Below are 14,813 nucleotides of genomic sequence, written 5' to 3' on the forward strand. Positions count from 1 at the left end.
GCCAAACAATGACATCTACAACCAAAAAAACAGCCGGGCATTATGGCGGTGCCTGTAGTCCCAGCTACTTGGGAGGCTGAGACAAAAGAATCGCTTAAGCCCAAGAGTTGGAGGTTGCTGTGAGCTGTGATGCCACTGCACTCTACCAGGCAACACAGTGAAACTCTGTCTCAAAAAAAAAAAAAAAAAAAGCTGGTCAACATTCTTTAAAAATATTAAGGTTGCTGGGCACAGTGGCTCATGTCTGTAATCCCAGCACTTTGGGAGGCTAAGGCAGGAGGATAACTTAAGGCCGGGAGTTTGAGACCATCCTGGGCAAAACCCTATCTCTAAAAATAATTTTTTTTTTTTAAATTAGCCAGGTGGTGTGGTGGTATACATCTCTAGTCCTAGCTACTCAGGAGGCTGAGGAAGGAGGATTAGTCAAGCTCAGGAGTTTGAGGCTATGGTGAAGTATGATTGTGCTATTATACTCAAACAAAGACCCTATCTCTCAAAAAATAAAAAAAAAAAAAAAAATCTGGCTGGGTGCAGTGGTTCACGCCTGTAATCCTAGCACTCTGGGAGGCTGAGGCAGGTGGATTGCCTGAGCTCACAGGTTCAAGACCAGCCTGAGCAAGTGCAAGACCCCACCTCTAAAAAATAGCCAGGCGCTGTGGCAGGTCCCTGTAGCTCCAGTTACTTGGGAGGCTGAGACAAGAGAATCGCTGGAGCCCCAGAGTTTGAGGTTGCTGTGAGCTATGATGCTACAGCAGTCTACCGAGGGAGACAAAGTAAGACTCTGTCTCAAAAAAAAAAAAAGAAAAAGAAAAATCTCAACGTCATGAAAAACAAAGAAAAGATGAGGAACTATTCAGGATTAAAGGAGAACAAGGAGGTCAATACATGATTATTGCAGAGGACATAAAGAGACAATGTTACCTTTCTGATTTTGACAACTGTGGTTCCACAAGATGTTAACATTCTCTGTGGAAGGGTATATGAAAATTTTTTGTCTAACTTTTGCAACTTTTTTGTAAGCCTAAATTATTTCAAAAGGAAAAGTTAAACTACACTTGAAAACATGTATATTAGAGATTAGGCTTTCTCACAATATCCAGAGCCTGACACAAAGCTTTGTGGGCTGATGTTATGGGCTCAGCACCCACATGGGAAGGGGATGCTGGTATCTGGGACCTTATTAGAATCAAACACAGGCCTCTGAGATTCACAGAATGATAACAATCAAAAGATATAAAAATATCTATAATGGGTTTCCAGGGAGGGTCACAGGCATAGCAAGTCCCCCCTTCATCCTCTGGAAGGAGCTGCCAGAGGCACAAGAAATGCAGGCAGAGAACAGCAAAACGTTCATCACTCACTTGTCCTGGGACTCAATATACACGTAGAGATGAGGCTCAAAACACTTGGAAACAATGCCATGAAATGGATTGTCCGGGGCTTTAGGCTTCTTCGGCTGTGAAGAAAAAGAAAAGAAAAAGGAAACCTTATACTTGAGCAATCTTTGCAAATTTTCAATCAATTTCAAAAAAGATCTTACTTCAAAGTTCACTCTCAGCTGCTAGATAAGAAAGCACTCAGTGTAACTGAAGTGGGACTAAGTCCTGTATCGTGATTCACCTCTGTCCAGGAACAAGAAGCCAGCGTTGTCAGCAACGCTTACTTGGTTTGTGTGGTGAAAGACTTACTGCCACTTTGATAACACATGCATTTTCAACTTGGAAGCTAGTCATCGTCTGACTGATGTTTTAAAAATTTAAATTCCGGCTAATAATAGCACCTGATATTTGTATAGTTCTTTAGAGTTTATAAAGAACGATCTAATTTTGACAGCCTCCATTTACTGATTGCTATGATATTGTATAGTTATACAATAACTGTTATCATAACTGTATGTTACAATATTATATTGTTACTGATATTTGTATAGTTCTTTAGAGTTTATAAAGAATGATCTAATTTTGACAGCCTTCATTTACTGATTGTTATTATGGGCCAAGCACTTTGACACTAAATCATATGTCATCTGCTCCTCATAGAAATCCAGTTATTACTATTATTTTTATGCCTCGAGAAATGGAGACTTAGAGGCTTCTATAATTATTAGTGCGCTCAAAGGCATATGCAGAAGCTTTCTATTACTTAAATTACACTCTTTTTAAACATCATTATTTTCCTGCAATGGTTACAAGACTTTAGGATCTTATCAAAAAATAAATGTTAAAAAAAAGAAGGGTAGGGAACCAATAGGGTTGCTAACTATTTATTTTGCTAATTTCTATTCTTACCAGACGTTCCTAAAAAATTACTTTTTTACTTCCAAATTTTAGAAGGCTAAAGTAGCAACATAAAGGCTGCTTTTCTAAGAAAGGATAGCTGATAACCTTGTAGCAGATATAGAGACAGATGTAGACATATAAGACCCTATTTTTTGCCTTACACCACTAAAACACTAGACCAGCACTGGTCCCCAGAATGTTTCTTGGAAACCATTAATGTATACAGCTTGTTTGGCAGGCAAGCATGTTAAAACTATATTTGCCACTTAATTCCTTTCAGACATCTAAAAAATGGGCAAGGATCTTCCTACACAGCATTCTCTACTCCTAAAATATGTTAATTCTGTTTAACATCAAAGGTCCACAAAATGACCCTGAACCAAAGACACCCTACGAGGGTTGATACCAGAGAAAAATTTGAGTATAAATTGTCACCCTCAACATACCTGTTGAATTGAACTGCTCATATCTTTAAAAAAATTTTTATTGTGGTACAACTGATGTACAAAAAGCTGCACAGATTTAATGTATACATCTCTATAAGTTTGAGGTGAAGTATACACTGATACAACCATCACCACCATCAAGACCATAAGCAGGACCATCACCTCCCAACGTTTCCTCCTACCCCTGTTATTATTATTATTACTTATGGTAAGAATACTTAACATAAACTCTACCCATTTGAACTGCTCATATCTTTTAATATATACTGGAAAAGCTAAGCCCCAGTGACAAACAGAAAAAAACAATGATCTTTTCCTGATCTTTAAAAATACTTTTTAAAAAACACTGCAATGTTTAAAACATCTATAGAACGGGTGCGGTAGCTCATGCCTGTACTCCTAGCACTCTGGGAGGCCGAGGCAGGTGGATTGCCTGAGCTCACAGGTTCAAGACCAGACTGAGCAAGAGCAAGACCCTGTCCTTAAAAATAGTGGGCATTGTGGCAGGTGCCTGTAGTCCCAGTTACTTGGGTAAGGCAAGAGGATCACTTGAGCCCAAGATTTGAAGTTGCTGTGAGCTATGACGCCACAACACTCTACCAAGGGCAACAAAGTGAGACTCTACCTAAAAAAACAAAACAAAACTGTATAAACTGGTAATGATCATCAAAAATAAAATGCCAGCTTTAGTCATATCCCATTCAATCTTCTACTTAGCTCTCTTCCCTTTTCACTTTCTAAGAGCTTTGTGTTTTTAATTTTTTATCAAGGTTTCTAGAAACACTGGTGCTTCCTAAGAATAACTAGAACCTGGGCTGTCTGTTTGCTCTTATCATCTGGAAGCCACTGCAAAAGTCAGACCTTAGGCTGAGGCTACAATAGGGTCTCAGAAAACACAAGACTGGTTCACTGAGTTTGAATTTGCTGGATCCAAAGTTTCACTTCAGTGCATAGATGCTCTGGAAGTTTTTCTATGCTTCCATTAGTTTAAAATGGAGGATCCATGATTGGCTATGAGAGTTGTGAGGGGGGCTGGTCCTTGCCCATTTGTTCTATCTTTTCCAAGTCAGAGTCAATTTTTTATTATTTTATTTTTTTTCAATAAGGCAATCTGTTAAATGAATAGGAATATGTGATTTAATTTGTCTATCTTTGTAAGACTACATATACTGACTGTATTTTATTTCATTGACTTTTTTTCTTTGAGACAGAGTCTCACTATGCAGCCTTCGGTAGAGTGCTGTGGCGTCACAGTTCACAGCAACCTCAAACTCTTGGGCTTAAGCGATTCTCTTGCCTCAGCCTCCCAAGTAGCTGGGACTACAGGTACCCGCCACAATGCCTGGCTATTTTTTGTTGCAGTTGTCATTGTTGTTTAGCAGTACCAGGCTGAATGGGAACCTTCCAGGCTGGATGGGAACCTTCCAGCCTCGGTGTATGTGGCCAGTGCCCTAACCACTGAGCAATGGGCACCAAGATATCCTGATTTCAGAATTAAAAAATACACTATACTCATATCTTTTTGCTAATTAAAATACAATCATCACTAGTATTATAATTATTCATTTTTTTCTTTCTTTGAAGAAAATATGCATATGCTGTAGATAACTTCCGGTAATTTTAAGTGGAAGTTTATATAATATAGAATGTTTTCATTTAAAAATCAACATGTTGGCTCGGCGCCCGTAGCACAGTGGTTATAGCACCAGCCACATGCACCATGGTTGGCGGTTTCAAACCTGGCCCGGGCCAGCTAAACAACAATGACAACTGCAACAAAAGAATAGCCGGGCATTGTGGTGGGTGCCTGTAGTTCCAGTCACCTGGGAGGCTGAGGCAAGAGAATCACTTAAGCCCAAGAGTTGGAGGTTGCTGTGAGTTGTGACGCCATGGCACTCTACCGAGGGTGACATAGTGAGACTGTCTCAAAAATAAATAAATAAATAATAAAAACCAACATGTTAAAAAAAAAACACCATGTATACTTTTTGTTTAGCTTTATTGACTCACTAATTTACATGTACTTTCCCACTTATTGATGACAATATTCTATCACTTTATTATGACTACATTAAAAGATTTAAACACTATATTGTATTGATGGTAAATTTTCTGATTTCAATTTGTGGTAAGTGAATGTCCTTTTAGGAAAGCGCATATGCCTATAATTTACAAGTTGTTTAGAAAGTGGTGGGAGGTACGGGGAGGAAATGATCGAGTGTGCAGCAAAATGCAACAATTTACTGGATCGGGGGAAAGGCATTTGGGAGTTCCTTGTAATAGTCCCACAACTCTTCTCTACATTTGACATTATTTCTTAAAAAGGAAAGAATAACAATAAAAAGTCTTAGGGAATGGGTACCAGTGGCCTGCTAGGACATCCCAGAGACAGCACAGAGCACCCTACAACAATGGCACCTCACTAACGCTGCACGGCCCGGAGGATGACACTCGTGTAAAACACAGACACCAAACCTGAGTAAAGCAAGAGTTTGGGTCGACTTCTTGGATCCATTTCCTTATTGAGTTTTGGTTTGAGACAGAGTCACCTTGTCACCCTGGGGAGAGTGTCGTGACGTCATAGCTCACAGTAACTTCAAACTCTTGGGTGCAAGCAATTCTCCTGCCTCAGCCTCCTGGGAAGCTGCGATTATAGGCACCTGCCACAGTACCTGGCTAATTTTTCTATTTTTAGTAGAGACAGGGTCTCATTCTTGCTCAGGCTTGTCTCGAACTCCTAAGCTCAAGGGATCCTCCTGCCTCTGCCTCCCAGAGTGCTAGGATTACAGGCGTCAGCCACTGCACCCAGCCCATTTCCTGGTTTTGATAATGTACCATAGTCATGTTGGCTGTTACCCCTGGGGAAAGCTGGCAGATGGGTGCCCTGGACTTCTCTGTAATATGTTTGCAATTTAGGAGTCTATAATAACTTCAAAATATTAGGGTCTCTGCTTTCAAGGACCAACTTTCTATTGCACAGAAGAGGCAGACTAGTAAGCAAAAATGGGTTTGAAATGTGTTTGGTTTTGTTTAGTGTCCCTGTAAGAATAAATGGTAAAAGTTTTCTCAAAAAGCTAAAAAAAAAAACAAAAAAAAACAGGCGGTTCAGAAAAAGTGGGCCCTGCATGTGAAGAAGTTTTAGGAATATCTTAATCTATTTATTTTGCTTATCATTTCCTTATGTATGCACAAAAGTGATATATGATTAAAAAAAAACTCTATGTTTGGCTTAGTCCCTGTAGCTCAGTGAGCAGGGCGCTGGCCACGTACAATGACGAGGTTGGCAGGTTCGAGCCTGAGCCACACCTACTAAACAACAACGACAACTGCAACAACAACAAAAATAGCTGGGCATTGTGGCAGGCACCTGTAGTCCCAGCTACTTGGGAGGCTGAGGCAAGAGAATCGCTTAAGCCCAAGAGTTGTAGGTTGCTGTGAGCTGTGACGCCATAGCACTCTACCAAGGGTGACATAGTGAGACTCTGTCTCAAAAAGAAAAAAAAAATGTATGTCTCTATAAGTCTAGAAGAGCTCCTTGAGATTCTAAGTGATCAAAGATGGCTACATGATATTCCCACAAACTCATCTTCATCAGTCTGCCACAGGTAGGTCCTGACCAGATAGTGCTGGCATCCCACCCTGCTTCTGCCCACGAAGGTGCTCTTCTGCAGTGAGAAGGGACACTGGACCCTGTCACCACGGCACCCAGCTCCTCTTGTGGAGGGTTTGCTGAATGAAGTTCCCTTTCCTCTCTCCCCGCTGCCTACAGGGCCGCCTCCTGCCTGTCTGCTTGGTGAATGTGCTCACGTTTAGATAGGAGGTGCTGGAATTTCAGCTCAAACGTGGTGTCTCCCTTTGCACTATCTGGCTCCCCAAAGGGTTGATTCTCAGCTTAAAAACTATACTAAGTCATTTAGCAGTAGCACTTGGGCTGGATTTCTGAGTGCGTGAATTCTGTCCAAAAGCTGCAGCTGTTTAAGCTATTTCCTCCTGCAGTTTGATGGACTAATAAAAGGTTACTGCTGTCACAGTAAGGAGGTCTGCAGCTGGTACTATTTCCTTTTATTGCTATCCAATGTAAACAGATTAAATCTAACTGCTTGGATCACCAGAAGGGTGCATTTTTAAACCAGAAATTCCTTATTTCTTCTCTTTCTTTTGCACTTGGAGCACCCTCAGTCCCCTTTCAGATGTCATTTGTTATCACTGGGAATACGTTGGCAACTGATTGTTCAGGCCCACTTGTAAACTATTAAATAAATGCCTCTTTTCAAGCTCACTCTCCCTTTTCAACAGCCAGGGGTAAACTGCAGTAGTGAGCAGGGAGTAACCTGTACCTTGAGGCCCAACTGCCTACTGGATACAATAACGTAACGGGGTGGGTGACCCAGGGAACAGTAGGGCCTTCCCTCTGCCCTCTCTGGCTGAGTTCACCACTAACGTCTGCAGTCCCTCCCCAGTACTCCATAGGGCTCCTATCTTTCTGTGCACCCAGCTCCTGAAGCCATGAGGCTGTTGGGAAGAGGGAGATCCTGATGCTCCCACCTAATTGGCCACAGGCAACACAAGTGCCAGTGAAGTAGTGGGAGGTTAGGGATGGCATTAGTCAGTGGTGTATAAGTTCTATTACTAATGAATAACAGGCTGTGAAATTGAGGGTGGATCATCTAGTCCTGGGGGTATTAGTTTCGTTTAGATTGTTTGTTAAACAGACATAAAACTCCTGATTCAAAAGAAAGTCCATAATACAAAGTAACTCAAAATATAACTGTTCTGATTGCAGGGACCTAGGTCCCTGGTTTCCTCCTAACTCCCCACTGTGACATCTGAGGGGACACCAAGGAACACAGTTTGAAAACCTTTAGCCCTCTCTAAAGATAAAGAAACTAGGGGAGTCTAGAGAGTGTAAATAACCTATGTAAGGTCATGTGGCCAGTTAAGGGCAGACCAGAGTCCAGCATTTTCACCACCACGTGACTCTGCTTTACCCCATGTATTTATTGGATGTCAGTGTTCTGTGTTCTTAGAATGAGAAGGGCTTGGTTCTTACAATAGCAATTTCAAGCTTCCGTGCTAGGCAAAAAGTTGCAAGAGAAACAAAAATCACATTTTACCTGAAAAAACTGATTTCATAGGTATGACAGACCCCTCTATCAAAATCCAATTTAGTAACATCCAGAGATTACTAGTTAAGGGGACAACTTTTTGTGGCAGCACTAAAAGCATCTGAGGGTTCGACTGAACAATTCTGAACCTGACAGTCGCAGCCACTAGCACTGGGGAGACCTGGGAGCCAGGCCAACCACGCTACTGTGCAGAGTAGGCTTCTAGGGTACAGGTGACCCGGTGTGGGGGAGGACATACCAGAAGAATTAGCTCTCCATCCATACTCCTCTTTCTACTGAGTCCTTGCTCCTAACATGTGGGAGTTGCATTTAATTAGAAGAAATCTTCTGTTTTCTCCCACACCAGCCAATAATACGACAGCTTTAAGTCAACCCCATCTAATGCTGCACATCTCTGGGATAAGACAGCCCCTCAGTCTTGTTCATTCACTTCTATTCCCAAGATTCATTCCTTTGTCCTCTACTTCTTAATGAGACGTGAAGGTGTTTTTAAAAAGAGCACTGGGAAAGGAATTCTAGTTTCTGACCAATAGACCTGGCTTTCAGTCTCAGCTCCTCCACTTCCAAACTATGCAGCCGTGGGCCAATTACTTAACCTCTTTCAGCTGCAGTTTCATCATCTATAAAATGAGAGGCAGGCATCGCGAAGACGAAAAAGTAAAAGACTTTTAAATTACAAAGCTCTATAAAAAACGTAAGGTATCCATTTTATTACCACCATTTAATCAATGGACCAGACACACCGTATTGCATCACTTCGGAACTGCTCCTGGAACTTCTGCTCTCTTAGCTCCTGCCAGGACTGTACACCCACCCTCACCGCACTAGGAGCACAGGCCACGCATTTCCCAGCCTCCCCTTTGGTGGTGTCTGGAGCAAAATAATACCATAAAAGAATCCTCTCGCAGCCAAGGTAGAAAATTAAAAAGAAGGATCGCTAATCCAGAAAGGAAAAGTCCTGATTTATTGCTCTAACCTCTCTTGTCATAAAATGGCAGTGAAACAAAAACACTATTCTGTAGGATGAAGGGAGAGGAAATTTAGAGCTGGACAGAAAAATCCAAAGGAAATTAAAGTGCTAGTGTGCTCTGAAAAGTAACTCTCCAAATATGCCATTGGTCACCTTGATATTTCCAGACCTCCCCAATGGCTTCCAGACCTAGCGTGATCAGCTTACACAGCCTGGAGGCCTCTGCTAGCTTCCCCGGGATCTCTCAGCCTCTCACATTATCGTGTCAGACGAGAGTACAACCGAAAGCTAAGCTGACAAGTTCAGGACACGACGAACGAGGCTGGGCAGAATTCTGCTGCCTACCGCATGGGCTAATTCAGCTTGTGCGAGCTGCTCAGTCTTGGTGGTGAGGCTCTTCAGGGGCAGGGATGTGGGGCAGGAGAGGCTGCCCTTTCACTCAGTTCTCTACATGCACTTTCAGATAAAGCCCTTCTGTCAAGACCACCCAAGCTGTAATCTCTGGATGTGGTCAACAGCCAGAGGATCAGATCTGGTGCGAGCTGACCCATTTTCACCGTCTTCAGGTAGGTTACCCGTGGTTTAATGCAGACTCACTTGATCTAAATCTCCTTTCTCTGTTGCCAGCTCCTCCATCTCTGGTGTTGGCTCATCTTCCAGGAAGGGATTGGTAGATGGGGGTGGAGACTCGAGTTTTTTCTGTTAAGTAGACATGAGAAAGAGGTATTTTTGAGCATACTGAATAGTCTTTCCCATTGATCTACTTTTTCCAAGTCTCTTCGACAGGTAGGTCACAGGATCTGATCTAATAGTTGACTCTGAGACAATAGGGACCATACTCTTACCTGCAGGTTTTCACCTTGTTTTTCCACCTTCCTGAAGCCTTATTGCCCATGCCACCCCAAGTCTAATCCGCTCAAACTCCTACTCATCCATCAGACCTCAAATGATAAGCCCTATCTGCTTGGCAAATTTCCCTGTCTGTCAGGTTTGGGTCAGATGCTCCTGCCACATGCTGTAAGTCTCCTACCCAGGCATTAAAGTTTTACAATTGGGCTGGACACAATGGCTCACATCTGCAATGCTCGTCAAGATGGGAGAATCACTTTAGGTCAGGAGTTCCAAGACCAGCCTGAATGACATAGTGAGACCCTGTCTCTACAAATAATACAAACATTATCTGGGTAGGAGGCTGAGCAGGAGGATTGCTTGAGTCTGGGAGTTGGAGGTTGCTGTGAGCTATGATGACACCATTGCACTCTAGCTAGGCAACCAAGGGAGACCGTGTTTCAAAAATAAATAAATTAGCAAATAAATAAAACTAACAATAAATAAAAACATGAAATACAGGGTTTGCAAAAGTCACCCTCAAAGTTGCCACACATAGGAAAAATGAGAAATTGAAGCTAAAATGTAACTTTATTTACAAAATACTCATTACAAAATTTTACAAAATGTTCTCTACTTGTTGGTCACCTTTTTGTAGCTAAGTAGAGTGGCAATTTCTAAATATATTTGTGACATTTTAGCTGGTACTAGTAAAGCAACTTGAACTAAAGCCTCAGCTGAGAGAGACAGCAGAGGGACTGAACTGTGAATGATTTCACCACGTGCCAGAATGATAACACCACGTGTTACAAACAAAAAACAAAACCCCAGGTTAAATACAAAAAATAAAAACCACACCCGTGTCTGATTTTGGCTTTAAGACAATTCTACTTACATTCATTTCAGTGACTTAATTCTTGGCCACAACACTTGCGTGCTTGGTTGCGAGAAAGCCTGGTTATGATTGCGTGTGATATCCTAGTGAGAAGCAATATGGTCTAACAACCAAGCAAGAATTTCAAATTTGCACACTCCAACCTTGGCTTCTTTGGTAAGAGGAAAACGAATTCCTATAAACTTAGTTATATTTAGAAAGCAGTATTTCTAAGTTTTTGTTGTCTTTTAAAGGATTGCTGGTATTTTAGAGAGAAGGTGAATAGTAAGAAAGGGAATCCATCAAATTTAATTTTCAACAACAAAATAAAATTAGTCAATAGCATTTGATTCCTGATTCCACTAGCTTTAATAGTGAGTTTTGAGATCATGCAGTTGAGCTAAGTCACTATGATTCTGTCTTTTGGTCCTTTGTAGATGTGGGAAGCAAGTCAGTTAACCAAAGTTAAAAGCTTTGTTCAAAACTGTTCAGTGATAGAAACAGGATTTGATTTTGAACTAAATGTTCCTCATCTAAGTCTACCAAGGCTGAGAATAACATTTCACAATTAGATATAGATGAGCTTCATTTTTTCTTTTCTTTTCTTTTTTTTTGAGAGAGAGTCTCACTGTGTCGCCCTTGATAGAATGTTGTGGTGTCACGGCTCACAGCAACCTCAAACTCCTGGGCTTAAGCGATTCTCTTGCCTCAGCCTCCCAAGCAGATGGGACTACAGGCACCCGCCACAATGCCTGGCTATTTTTGTTGTTGTTGTTGCAGTTGTCATTGTTGTTTAGCTGGCCTGGGCCGGGTTTGAACTCGCCTGCCTTGGTGTATGTGGCTGGCACCCTAACCACTGAGCTACAGATGCTGAGCCATGAGCTTCAGTAAGTGGAAGCTTTCAGTACTATTTAATAGGAGCGAGCAACTGAGTTAAGCAGAACTGCTGTGCTTCTCTCTCTCTTTTTCTTTTTTTTTTGAGACAGAGCCTCAAGCTGTCACCCTGGGTAGAGTGCCATGGCATCACAGGTCACAGCAACCTCCAACTCCTGGGCTCAAGTGATTCTCCTGCCTCCGCCTCCCAAGTAGCTGGGACTACAGGCGCCCGCCACAACGCCTGGCTATGTTTTGGTTGTAGCCATCATTGTTGTTTGGTGGGCCTGGGCTGAATTCGAACCCACCAAGCTCAGGTGTATGTGGCTGGCGCCTTAGCCACGTGAGCCACAGGTGCCGAGCCTACTGTGCTTCTCTTAATGAAGAAACTCTCACAAGGGAAAGAAGTGGGAGCACAAGGCTAAATGTCCTATAAAAAGAATTCCTTTTAATCACAAGATCCTATCCCTATCATTTTGTCTCTTTGGTGTCTCTCTAGAAAATGAAAGCAATCGGCCCATCAAGTGACAAGTTCAAAAGAGCATACTGAGCCACTTCCTCCTTCCCTAGTCTACAACTAAAGAGCTCAAAGTATGGCTCATACTGCCTGTAACCCTATTGGTAAAAGTTATGTTACACAGCCCTGATGTGTGGACACAGATTCCTGCTACTTAGAGGGCTACGTTACTGCTCAGGTTAATTTGCTGTAATAAACGAACAGGTCTTGGCAGAAAGCCCTCTCAGCACAAGGTGGCCTTCTCTGTAAGAGCCCTGTTGTCAGAGCCAACCAGAGCACACTTCTCAGTCCTGCTTTGCAGCTGCTGTAGACCAGAGAATTACAAGTTTGGGTTTAGAGTTTTAATAACTCAAATGACACATTTCATGAACTCTGGGGATGCTAAATAAAAAAAAAGAAAAATTGCCAACAAGGGAACGGTTTTCCATTTTTAAAAGAATTTTTTTTTTTTTTGCTATGTTGACAGTTGATTTCGAGTCCATACAGGAAGGCAAAATTCTTCTTATAGCCAGTTAATTCCTACTGATTAAATTATATGGGATTTCCAGCACCTTCCAAACACAAAGAGCCACAGGATAGGCAAGCTGTCTGATTCACTGTTGGGAAGGCAAAGTCTGGCTTTAGTCAGCAGCATACCCACATCTGAGTCTGCCTGCACAAATCCCTTTCGGAGGCCCTCACAGGACATGTCAAATTATCAAAGAAGGAGCTCTGAAATTTAAGACTAACTTTCTTCCGCTCCCTGGAGGAGAAAACTTTCAGTTATGAGATGAAAGCTCTGCATTTCTCATTCCATAAATGCTTTCTCTAACCCCATTCCTAACTTGTCCTTAAGAGATGGCCGGGGGGCTTTAGCTGATTGTCAAGACTGTAAGCACAGGGCTAAGCACACCTGGTGTTTACCATCACTGGGACCACTCTCTCTTGCTACTACTATGTTCATATCCTATTTTGTGACAGTTATGTATAGGTTCCTTTCTCCTACTAGATCACAAGCACCTGTTTTTTGTTTTGTTTTTTTTTTTTTTTTGCATTTTTTGGCTGGAGCCTGGTTTGAACCTGCCTCCTCTGGTATATGGGGCTGGTGCCCTACTCCTCCAGCCACAGGCACCACCCAAGCACCTGTTTTATTAAATTTCTCATCTAGGGCCCTACACAAAGAGGAAGGAGGAAAACTACTTGTGAATAAATCCTGATCAGATGAAAAGTCCTCAGTAAAATGTCCTTCAGAAACATGAGCAACACTTTATTTTCTGTAAGCAAAACAAAAAGCCTGTACATGTATGAAAGCCTGCTTGTAAGAAAGTCTCAAAAATAGATCCAAAATTATTAAACAGTGGCTACCTCTGGGAATTTGGAGAAATTGAGAAAAAAGAGATCTTTCTTTTAAAGTATTTTATTTTGTTTGAGTTTTTAATTAACATGTATTGTTCTTTCTTGGGGGTGGGGGTAATAGAGGATATTTACCTGAAGAGTTAAGATAACTGATAAATAACTCATACAGGGTGGCACCTGTGGCTCAAGGAATAGAGCACTGGCCCAATATACCAGAGGTGGTAGGTTCAAACCTGGCCCTGGCCAAAAAAAAAAAAAAAAAAACTCATACAGTATTTTTAAAGCCCTTAACACTTAAAAAAAAATTTTTTTTTGAGACATCCATGGTAGAGGGCTATGGTGTCACAGCTCACAGCAACCTCAAACTCTTGGGCTCAGAGTTCACTTCTTCAAATAATAGTTACAGCACAGGACACCATATAACTTGTTAGGGGTAGTACAGTAAAAACAAAACAAGCCCTGCCTCAGCCTCCTAAGTAGCTCAGACTATAGGCACCTGCCACAAGGCCCGGCTATTTTTTTGTCGCAGTTGTCATTGTTGGTTAGCTGGCTCAGCCGGACTTGAACCCACCAGCCTCAGCGCAGGTGGCTGGCGCTGTACAACACTGTGCTATGGGCACTGAGCCAGAACTGGTCTCTTTAAAAAAAAAGAAAAGTGAAAACAATAACTAAGGGTCTAATAAGAAAAGAATGTTTAGGGAAATCATGCATATGTACATTATGAAATATTATGCGGTGATCGAGAAAGCCCTAAAGCTATATGAAGGAAAGAAGGATATAAAGTTATATATATACATCCTATACAAAAATTAACTCAGGCCAGGCATGGTGGTTCATGCCTGGAATCCTAGTACTCTGGGAAACCAAGGCAGGAGAATCCCTTGAGCTTAGGAGTTTGAGAACAGTCTAAGCAAGAGTGAGACCCCATCTCTAAAATATAGCTGGCATTGTGGCTGTCCCAGCTACTCGGGAAGCTGAGGCAAGAATCGCTTAAGCCCAAGAGTTTGAGCTGTGAGCTATGACGCCATAGTACTCTACCAAACATGACAAAGTGAGACTCTGTCTCAAAAAAAAAAGGAAAACTACCATCAAGGCCATTACAGAACCTAACCTGATCTCTGCTATCAGCAAAAGGCTATGATTTGTTCACCTTGAATCTAATCACTGGGTCATGGATAATCCATATGGATATAGTTAAATCAAATCGAGACATTTGCTTTTAATTTCAAGGCATTTTAATCTACAGACTATCTTGAATCCCTCCTAATAGGTCAGAAGCTGGGGTAACTGGAAAAAGTTCACTTCTTCAAATAATAGTTACAGCACAGGACACCATATAACTTGTTAGGGGTAGTACAGTAAAAACAAAACAAGCCCTGTCCTTAGGGCTCTTTCAGGCTAATGTTCCAGCAGATGTCAAAGTCGCAAAAGAACAAAAGAACAACAGATGTGTGTCCATGGATCAGGAGGAGGAGCTGAGCTGGGGCTGGTCATTCTGGCCAGTAGTCACACTTTCAAGCTTGTCCTTACTGTTTCACTGTCAAACAGTCCAAGGACTTAAACGG

At 41.9% G+C, this 14,813-nt stretch overlaps 1 protein-coding gene across 7 annotated transcripts in view; it reads right to left on the reverse strand.

The window, feature by feature from the left end:
• Nucleotides 1-14,813, reverse strand: part of VPS53 (VPS53 subunit of GARP complex) — a 204,325-nt gene that overhangs the window by 84,427 nt on the left and 105,085 nt on the right. For all 7 annotated transcript variants that reach the window (XM_053568540.1, XM_053568542.1, XM_053568545.1 and 4 more), the window contains 2 exons: nucleotides 9,419-9,520; nucleotides 1,362-1,456 (listed from right to left, as the gene is read on the reverse strand). In XM_053568540.1, coding sequence (XP_053424515.1) covers nucleotides 1,362-1,456; nucleotides 9,419-9,520 — 197 coding nt within the window. The remainder of the gene's footprint in view (nucleotides 1-1,361; nucleotides 1,457-9,418; nucleotides 9,521-14,813) is intronic.

This window comes from Nycticebus coucang, chromosome 18, assembly GCF_027406575.1.
Source record: "Nycticebus coucang isolate mNycCou1 chromosome 18, mNycCou1.pri, whole genome shotgun sequence".
In the NCBI taxonomy this organism is placed as follows: Eukaryota; Metazoa; Chordata; class Mammalia; order Primates; family Lorisidae; genus Nycticebus; species Nycticebus coucang.